At 36.3% G+C, this 9,953-nt stretch overlaps 1 protein-coding gene and 1 long non-coding RNA gene across 2 annotated transcripts in view; both read right to left on the bottom strand.

Annotated features, from left to right (window-relative positions):
• Positions 1-67: 67 nt before the first annotated feature.
• LOC117303451 lies at positions 68-2,692 on the bottom strand. The gene is made up of 2 exons (XR_004520506.1): positions 1,428-2,692; positions 68-1,366 (listed from the first exon to the last, which is right to left on the bottom strand). It is a non-coding gene; the product is annotated as an uncharacterized LOC117303451 (long non-coding RNA).
• Positions 2,693-2,964: 272 nt separating this feature from the next.
• LOC117303084 (procollagen galactosyltransferase 1-like) overlaps positions 2,965-9,953 on the bottom strand; it is a 49,213-nt gene continuing 42,224 nt past the window's right edge. Inside the window, exons 9-11 of the mRNA XM_033787157.1 lie at positions 6,914-7,117; positions 5,892-6,061; positions 2,965-4,030 (exon numbers count right to left, since the gene is read on the bottom strand). Coding sequence (XP_033643048.1) covers positions 3,756-4,030; positions 5,892-6,061; positions 6,914-7,117 — 649 coding nt within the window. The 3' untranslated portion in view covers positions 2,965-3,755. The remainder of the gene's footprint in view (positions 4,031-5,891; positions 6,062-6,913; positions 7,118-9,953) is intronic.

Genomic DNA, 9,953 nt, shown 5'->3' with positions numbered 1-9,953 from the left:
TTTTATACCATCAACCTCTCCCCATTACTCTTTAACAAGTAATGTTTCATGCTAGTAATTATTTTGAGGAATTACCAATAGTGTCCACTGCCTTTAATGTTGCAACCAATATGTTTCCCTTTGCATTAGGAGCTTCTTTTGCTTGCTAAATGTGTGTAGGTACCATATATAGCTGAAATATTACAAAAGCTCTCACAAATATGTAAAATAATATGCATACTTTTTGTACAGTTACTTTTACAATGTACCAATTTGATTTAGTTTTCCATGTATGTACAACAAACTGTTGTGCAGATTGCTCTAAAAATGTGACTTCTTTATTTGCTTTAATCTAGTTAAGGGACATTTTAGAAGTCCAACAATTTACTGCAAACATGACTGCTGAGGTATAGACAGGAACACACATTAAACTTCCAATTGTCAATGACTGAAAACCACATCAATGAGATGTTTAAGAGATGGCACAATGGTGACTGAATGGTTTTTTGAATGTACATTTAAATGTATCCACTTGACGTGACCCATAATATAATATATTAAATAATAAACCTCTGAAATTTGAAACTCAAACGCTCTTCAGAGTCTGTAAATCCAAACTTTATGTTTTCAATGTTCAAACAGGTTTTGTTCACAAGCAATCAAAACTAATAATTTTACTCATTATTTCCCCTAAAGAAAATACAGCATTTCAAGCAAGTTTTCCACAATGTCCATCTTATCTGGACAAATCTGGGAACAATCAAATTCCCTATCTTACCAATGTTGTGCACAACCTTAGAGAATATACTTTATAACAAGAAATAGATTAACAATAAATTAAGTGTACTTGCTGGGAAACGTAAGTTAAACATATAACTTTGAGTGCTTTAAAAAAAAAAGGGTAGAATTTGGCATATCAGTTACATCTGTCCTAAAACCATACAAAATTGCAAAGATTTTGTCACTGAGGTTTGCATCCGCACATAGTAAAGAGAGAGTTATGATTACTGTGAAATGAGTAAATAACCTTAGAACAGAGGCACATTTGCTCTGGTCATCTTCAGGAATGAGCTTGACTATCCTGCTTTTGCTTGCCGCATTGAAGGGGCAATGGACAGAGCATATTATTCACATCACTATGAATTGTATCAGCTTCAAAATAAATTTAACTTAACAAAGGCCCCTAGTGATCTTAAGTCTAAATTATCAGCAATCAAGCGTAAACAAAACTGAACAAACATTAACAACCAAATCATCAAGTGGCAGGCTGGTCACAAAACTAGCATTTCCTGGTAAACTGCAGGGCCCCCCTCTATTGGCAATTGCCTATATTGAACAACCATAGTTGCTGTCTTCTCTACTGTGCTCAACACCCCCAACCCACCACCTGTATTGAACAACCATAGTTGCTGTCTTCTCTACTGTGCTCAACACCCCCAACCCACCACACCAACAGTAATAACAGACTATAAATAATGACATTCAAAGTATCCATTGCATTAATTTCTATACTGTATCAGAGAGATGCAAACTGTTGCATGCAAACCTGTCAATGGATAGACGTGTCAACAGTCTATGGATAGATGTGTCGACAGTCTATGGATAGACGTGTCGACAGTCTATGGATAGACGTGCCGACAGTCTATGGATAGACGTGTCAACAGCCTATGGATAGACGTGCCAATAGTCTATGGATAGACGTGTCAACAGCCTATGGCTAGACGTGTCAATGGATAGACGTGCCAACAGTCTATGGATAGACGTGTCAACAGTCTATGGATAGACGTGTCAACAGTCTATGGATAGACGTGTCAACAGTCTATGGATAGACGTGTCAACAGTCTATGGATAGACGTGCCAACAGTCTATGGATAGACGTGTCAACAGTCTATGGATAGACGTGCCAACAGTCTATGGATAGACGTGCCGACAGTCTATGGATAGACGTGTCGACAGTCTATGGATAGACGTGTCGACAGTCTATGGATAGACGTGCCAACAGTCTATGGATAGACGTGCCAACAGTCTATGGATAGACGTGCCAACAGTCTATGGATAGACGTGCCAACAGTCTATGGACAGACGTGTCAACAGTCTATGGACAGACGTGTCAACAGTCTATGGATAGACGTGTCAACAGTCTATGGATAGACGTGTCAACAGTCTATGGATAGACGTGCCAACAGTCTATGGATAGACGTGTCGACAGTCTATGGATAGACGTGCCAACAGTCTATGGATAGACGTGCCAACAGTCTATGGATAGACGTGCCAACAGTCTATGGATAGACGTGTCAACAGTCTATGGATAGACGTGTCGACAGTCTATGGATAGACGTGTCAACAGTCTATGTTTGGGACATTCATGTACAGTATATGTGCATTTCACATTTAGTATGGATTTATAAATTTAAAGCTTTTAAGGACAAATATCCAAAGAGAAGCAAACTCTACAGGAACTTGAGATACAACAACAGTTTCACGAGCATCAAAGGTTAGATCAATCAATGCACAGGGGTTGTTACATTTTAGATTCATGCTTTGGACTACAATTGTTACCACTGACATCCTATACATGTAGATCATTTTGAACAAACTTAATGTATGAATATTGAATGTCTAACTATGGTAAAGGACTTAAAGACTCTGGACACCTTACATGTAGGTAACTGTCAAAGACCAGTCTTCTCACTTGGCATGCTTGGTGTATCTCAACACCTGTACAAACTTGAACTCAATTGGTTGTCAAAATTGCAAGACAACAGAAGAAAAAAACACCCTTGTCAAACGAAGTTGTGTGCTTTTAGATGCTTGATTTCGGGACCCTAAAATCTAATTATGAGGTCTCGAAATCCAATTCAAATATTTAGAGGAAAATTACTTCCTTCTCGAAAACTGCGTTACTTCAGAGGGAGCCGTTTCTCACAATGTTTTATTCTATCAATAGTTCTCCATTGCTTGTTACCAAGTAAGTTTTTATGGTCTAACAATTATTTTTGAGTAACTACGAATGGTGTCCAGTGCCTTTAATATTTATAAATAAATTTTAATTAGCTATTGTTACCATGGTAAAACCTTTGCTTAGGGCACCCTGTAAAGCACATTATTCCAGTAGCCATCACAGTATACATGCATGAAGCACAGCCACCGGGCCCTTGTGCATCCATGGTTAAAAAAATACGTACATGTATGGCATGATTATGGCATTAAACATAAATATCAAGTTACAAAACACAAGGAAAACTGTCTCTGGGGTAACATTTTAACAATTTCTTTGGGTTGAACAAAGACAAATTGACTAGAGCAGGGGTTATGATGATGTCATGAAGATGTCATAACAACTGTTTTGTCTTCCTATTGATATTCAAATATTTGTTTTCCTTCTGTTTTTTTTTAAATGTACCCAGGAACAGGCACATTGAATGGTCGTTGCAATTTATATTGTGTCTATATTTCCTTCTGATTGTTTCTAATTCTACACAGGCACTTTGAATTTTTGTTTCAACTTGAGTTGTGACAATGCTCAAGTTTGGTAAACATTTACTTTCAAGTAATTAATTTTGTTCTTTTTCACTACTCTGCTATTTAAACTTTCTGCACATAATTTATCATTCTATTTTATAATTGTTTCATTTCACCGACTAGCTTCGGCTCCTTCAAATGCTTTCAAACACCAAATGTAATCATTAAAATATGAACCAAATAAGGTACTAAACTCAATCTTACATACTACATGTACATGTATGTGGGATCATGCAGTGTCAATTATATTCATGTCATAATTCTGTGTGAGGGTTAACTTCATTTTGAGAGCTTTTTTCATTACCCATTCCAGAAACTGATGACTCAGCAACTTTGTCAGGTTGCTTGTCAGGCTCAACTTGCTGATTGGATGTACCATTTAACTTATTTGTATCACTCTGCTGGCCAGTCTTAGTCTGTCCATCTTTAGCATTACTTGAATCTTGATTGTCTCCTCTAACAGATATGTCTGGCTTTCCTTTGTTCAACTTTGGAGCATTGCTACTATCTTTTACGTCGTTCCTGTCATCTGTTGAATAGAAAAAGAAAACTGATCATTCTTCCCTTATTTCTAATGGTTTCTCCTACACGGATAAAGCTTCTCTAGTGATGAAGATCAAGTTGGACAATACAACTTGACCTTCAATCAGTGTGCTCCAGCAGTCCTTGTTAATGTTAGGGTGTACATTGTATATTGCCATCCTAATCAGATATATACAGTAATCACACAACACAGGACAATTTTGTTTTAAACTGTTTGCCACAGTTCCAGCTGTTTTTTATTTCATGCACACAAACATAGTTTAAAGTCCTCCAAACCCATTTGAATGAATCCAGTTAATGAACACAGGGCAAACTGGCTAAGACTAACAACAAAAACCAATAACTTGAACAAGGTGTAGTGTATGCAGAAGAAACATAACAGAATGGTTTCATGTCATGTCATGTAAACTCAATTCCAAGATGTAACCCCGATCTAAGAGTATAACACTAGTAGTATAACACCAAAGACCTGACACAAGGACTACCACGTTCTTACTAACATGTACATGTACATTAATATTGAAGTACAAAAATGTTTACCACAACACATAATGTACCTACATTAAGTCACCACCTCCATCAATGATGCCACAGTGTAAACTATTGGTTAAGCATGAGAATCTTATGGATTTTTCACTTCAAAATTTGTGGTCTCTGCGAGTTCAGTGTGAAGGCCCAGGTAGTGTAAGAGCAAACTTTGAACAAATTAGTAAAATCTTGGGGGTTTTTTTCATCCAAGTGTTTATGGCAAATATAGAAAGGACGTTGTTTGTCGGATGCTGAAAGCGAACGGCTGTGCGTCCACACTATTACTGTGTATATTAAAAGACGCTCAAAGTGTTTCTCCATCGGATTCGGATCCCCTGCTAGATGTTGACATCACCGGAACATGCATGTGTGCAGAATTTGTCTGCATGTGTGCAGAACAAACCTGTGAAAATTTAAGCTACATTTTGTTAATTGGTTGAAATCATATTCAAGGAAAATTACTTGTGTCTCGAAAACTTTGTAACTTCAGAGGGAGCCGTTTCTCACAATGTTTTATACTATCAATAGTTCTCCTTTACTTGCTACCAAGTAAGGTTTTAAGCTAATAATTATTTTGAGTAATTACCAACAGTGTCCAGTGCCTTTAAAAAAAGTATTCTGTGTGTAAAAAAAACCAAAAAGTTTATCCCGAAAAAAGAGAAAGGTCTCCATTACTGAGTACATTGCGCGTGCAATATATGGTAATATAAAAGTACATCCACAGAGTACAAACAACAACTCGGGCTTCACATGTGTTGTGATGTAAGGACTTCCAACCTTTGAACTTTTGGAGGTGAGGTTTGCTTATGGGCACCATGTGCTATTTTTAGACTGTTGTCATGTCGAGATAGCGTTCTATCGAAGGCCGTTTGCTGGATGATGAAAAAGCGCATGTGCAGAACTAAAATTACAACTAGTCAAACTTAACTGGTCGTCGAAGTGCGAGATAATAATGAAAGAAAAAACACCCTTGTCACACGAAGTTGTGTGCTTTCAGATGCTTGATTTGGAGACCTCAAATTCTAAACTTGAGGTCTCAAAATCAAATTTGTGGAAAATTACTTCTTTCTCGAAAACTATGTCACTTCAGAGGGAGCTGTTTCTCACAATGTTTTATACTATCAACCTCTCCCCATTAGTCATTACGAAGTAAAGTTTTATGCTAATAATTATTTTGAGTAAATACCAATAGTGTCCACTGCCTGTAAACATTGAGCTTTAAAATAAGTAAAGCATAGCTTTTGCTTTTTTTCAGATGTATACAAAAATAAAATAAATTGCTTGATCGCATCATACTCTCTTCCCGTTTTGTAATTTACCTTTAGTGGCTGAGATTCCTTCTCTCTCCAAAACATATTCCCAAATGTCTTTCGTTTCTGTATCACTAACGTAGTTCTCTGCCCCAGTGTAGTGTGTTGGCTCAACCAGCAATGGATTGACAGAATATGCTTTCAAGTTACGAGGGTAAAAGCGATCAGCCCAATCAGTTCTGGGGAATAAATATTTAGATTTCAATAGCTAGATTACAGCAAGTAAGTGGTTAGTAGAGTTCAGTAAGTAGTACATGTATAAAGAGATCAATCACATACAAATGTACCATGTATGTTTATAGAGGTCAATAAATAGTCTTTTCTTCAGCCTGTTTTGCACAAGTTCCTTTTACAACATCAAAACACAGAAAGCTTGACAGAATTTGTATGCTGAAAATAATATACATAAAGGTAATCAATTAATATCCCAACTGGTATTGGTGCAAGACTTTCTAACGTTGTTGTACACTCAGCACTACACATGTACATGTACATGTATGTTCACCAAGCATGAAATTAGACCCTTTGGAAAAATGTAAGCAATTTTTTATTGAGCACACAAGGGCCAAGTTACATGACATTTGAAGGCTTTAAATAGTCTTCCAAGCCAAAATAATCACAATTATGAAGACTATTTGTTTATTTGTTTGTTTGTTTGTTTGTTTGTTTGTTTTTGGGTTTTTTTTTCTGTTTTTTTTTTTATTTTATTGTTCGTTTGTTTGTTTGTTTATTGGGGTGTTTGAAGCTTATCAAGTAATTTACTTTGTTACATGTCAGCATGTAGTGTGAAGTTTACCAAGTAATTTACAAACTGTTCAACTCCAAAATTTCAAACTCAAAAATCTGTGCAGCATAAAAGAACGCAATATGTAATACTCCAGTACCACCCCCCCCCCCCCCCATAACTGGTTTTTCAAATGATTTAGTTTTGCTCAACGCAAAATTGAGGTGTCATTTTTAAGTTAACTACCCAGGTTACATTTTTTCAATGACACCATCACACACAACAAATATCTGTTTAAATAACTTACTCTGGATGAACATCAAACATAATGGGGAGGTACTCATCAACTGGTATCATTTTACCCAAGGGTTTCTGTGCCAGTAATTTTTGAGCTCCACTTAAGCTCAACATATAACTCAGAGTCCAATATGTGTAGCTTGGTTTCACAACATGTTGGAAACCATCAAGATAGCTTTCATAATCAACCTCCATGATTTTGCGACCAATGTACCTGAAAAAACAAAAAACAAAACAATTCATTTTGAAATGCTACAAAGAAAATGTTCCATAGTAACAACAGCACTTTTTGCAGAAAGATACAAAACGTTGAAATAATGAACAGTCACACCAAGCAATATAATGAACAGTCACACCAAGCAATATAATAATGAACAGTCACACCAAGCAATATAACAATGAACAGTCACACCAAGCAATATAATAATGAACAGTCACAACAAGCAATATAATAATGAACAGTCACACCAAGCAATATAATAAACAGTCACACCAAGCAATATAATAATGAACAGTCACACCAAGCAATATAATAATGAACAGTCACAACAAGCAATATAATAATGAACAGTCACACCAAGCAATATAATAATGAACAGTCACACCAAGCAATATAATAATGAACAGTCACAACAAGCAATATAATAATGAACAGTCACACCAAGCAATATAATGAACAGTCACACCAAGCAATATAATAATGAACAGTCACACCAAGCAATATAATGAACAGTCACACCAAGCAATATAATAATGAACAGTCACACCAAGCAATATAATGAACAGTCACACCAAGCAATATAATAACTAGACATAGTGTTTTTTGTTAATTACAAAAACACGGTGTTCGGTTGGACGTTACGTGATGACGTGGTTCAAAAACATTGAACCATAAAGATGTTTTTTATACAATGTGTCGTTATTTTATAGTTAAATGTGCATTACAGATTTGAGAATCCCCTTAAAATGTTTTAGAAAAGTGTGCCATAATGCGATCGTTAATGCAAAGCCACTCCGGATTTTTAGGTTTAGTTTTTCAACTGAAAATCTTATGTCACGATAAAAAGCCGGTTCTAAACGAAAGCAAGGTCAAACACTAACAAAATACTTTTGTCGTGGAAAAGACCATAAAAATAGCTTATTGGTAGCATTTGTGATTCTCAAGATATAAATTTTCTAGCTATTTAATGTAATGACGTCATCAATGACGTCATCAATTCAAAAAAGGTTGTGGTTTTTGTGCGAGACGTTATCACTCAACTATTGCGATTTTCCGCTCTGCACATAGCGCTCAATGTTTCTAAAATCTTTATACCCAACAGCGCCCTCTTTCGTTGGACCAAAGAGAGCGCCGTTGGATATTCCCCCCAAATTAGCGCGCCATATGATTTTTACAAATTTTAAACTTTGATTTATTGTAGTTTAATGCCCGTTGACGTCATTATGACATAGTTACGTCTGTGGTGTCTTGATACCAAGGTTCACCTATCTGTTGAGTTTCAACGTTCAAATCAATCTCAATCTTGAGTTATTCCGTAGATAAGCTCGAAAGTTTTTTGTTTATAAAAAAAACACGAAGGCGAACTTTGATCCAGGGTAACGACCCGGAAGTTAACGTCGTACGATTTTTGCGTTAACTTTTCAAATGTTGTCCAAGTCTTTATCTATTCGATGCCTAAGTATGAACATCATAGCTTTTATATTCGTTGAGATACAGCAACAAGCAAATGGTAATTTTTCAACATTAAAAACCTTGTCATGACGTCATTAATGTCGTCATCATTCCAAAAAAGTGGCGGTTTCATCTACTCACTATTGCCGATGTACACAGTAAGTTTTAAGTTTGTACAAGCTTTACTTTTGTTTAAAATTGCTGGAGAAGGTTCGCAGGGAAAGAAGAACGCGAGGAAAAAAAAAAAAAAACAGAACAATAACAATAGTTGTTCGGCTGTTGGCCGAACACCTAAAAAAAAAACTAAAAAAAAAACAGAACAATAACAATAGTTGTTCGGCTGTTGGCCGAACACCTAAAAAAAAAGAACAATAACAATAGTTGTTCGGCTGTTGGCCGAACACCTAAAAAAAAAAAAAAACAGAACAATAACAATAGTTGTTCGGCTGTTGGCCGAACACCTAATGAACAGTCACACCAAGCAATATAATAATGAACAGTCACACCAAGCAATATAATGAACAGTCACACCAAGCAATATAATAATGAACAGTCACACCAAGCAATATAATAATGAACAGTCACACCAAGCAATATAATATAATGAACAGTCACACCAAGCAATATATAATTGATGTTCCACACCTGAGATCTAACAAATGGAGAGAAACCGAAGTTTGAAATTTGACACCAGCTAGATAAATTATTAAGGTGATCCTGTATAGAGGATTATTGTTGATCATACTTAAAAACAACTTCACCTGAAGTAAGATCATCCACATACTTCCACCGCCCACATCTGCCAACTGATGCATCTATAACTAACATAAGAAACAAGTGGGCCCCAGCTTTGTGCCTTGGGGTATACCACAGGAAATATCCCGAGTGGTAGAAACCACACCATGAAGTTTAGTGTTCTGAGTACGGTCAGTGAGGAAGCTGCAGACAGTGGGGATAATGGATCTTCTTACTCCTAATTGGATAAATTTATTAATCACAATGTTATGATTAACCCTGTCAAAAGCTTTCGTTAAGTCCCCAGAACAGAGTTTGGCATAACAGTTCGGGTGTCATTTCTCTGATGAACATAGTTGAGCATATCCACAAGGTAGTGAACAGTGCAACTGCCCATGATATTATATTATCTTACTGCTTGGGATCAAGTTTGGTTGAAATGTCCTCTAGCAGCCATCTAGCAATGAAAGTTTCAAAAACTCAAGCGAAAATTGGAGTGAGGGAAATTGGTCTCAGCTGAAAGAGGAAATGTTTCTTTCCTTTGAGATTGGTACAAACAGTCACTGTTTTTCACATAAATTATTTGGGAAAACTCCGACAGGCATTTGTTTGAACAAATTGGCAAGAGGCGTTAACAACTCAT

The sequence above is a fragment of the Asterias rubens genome, chromosome 19, assembly GCF_902459465.1.
Source record: "Asterias rubens chromosome 19, eAstRub1.3, whole genome shotgun sequence".
NCBI lineage: Eukaryota > Metazoa > Echinodermata > Asteroidea > Forcipulatida > Asteriidae > Asterias > Asterias rubens.
This window is presented reverse-complemented; position numbering and strand designations above follow the sequence as displayed.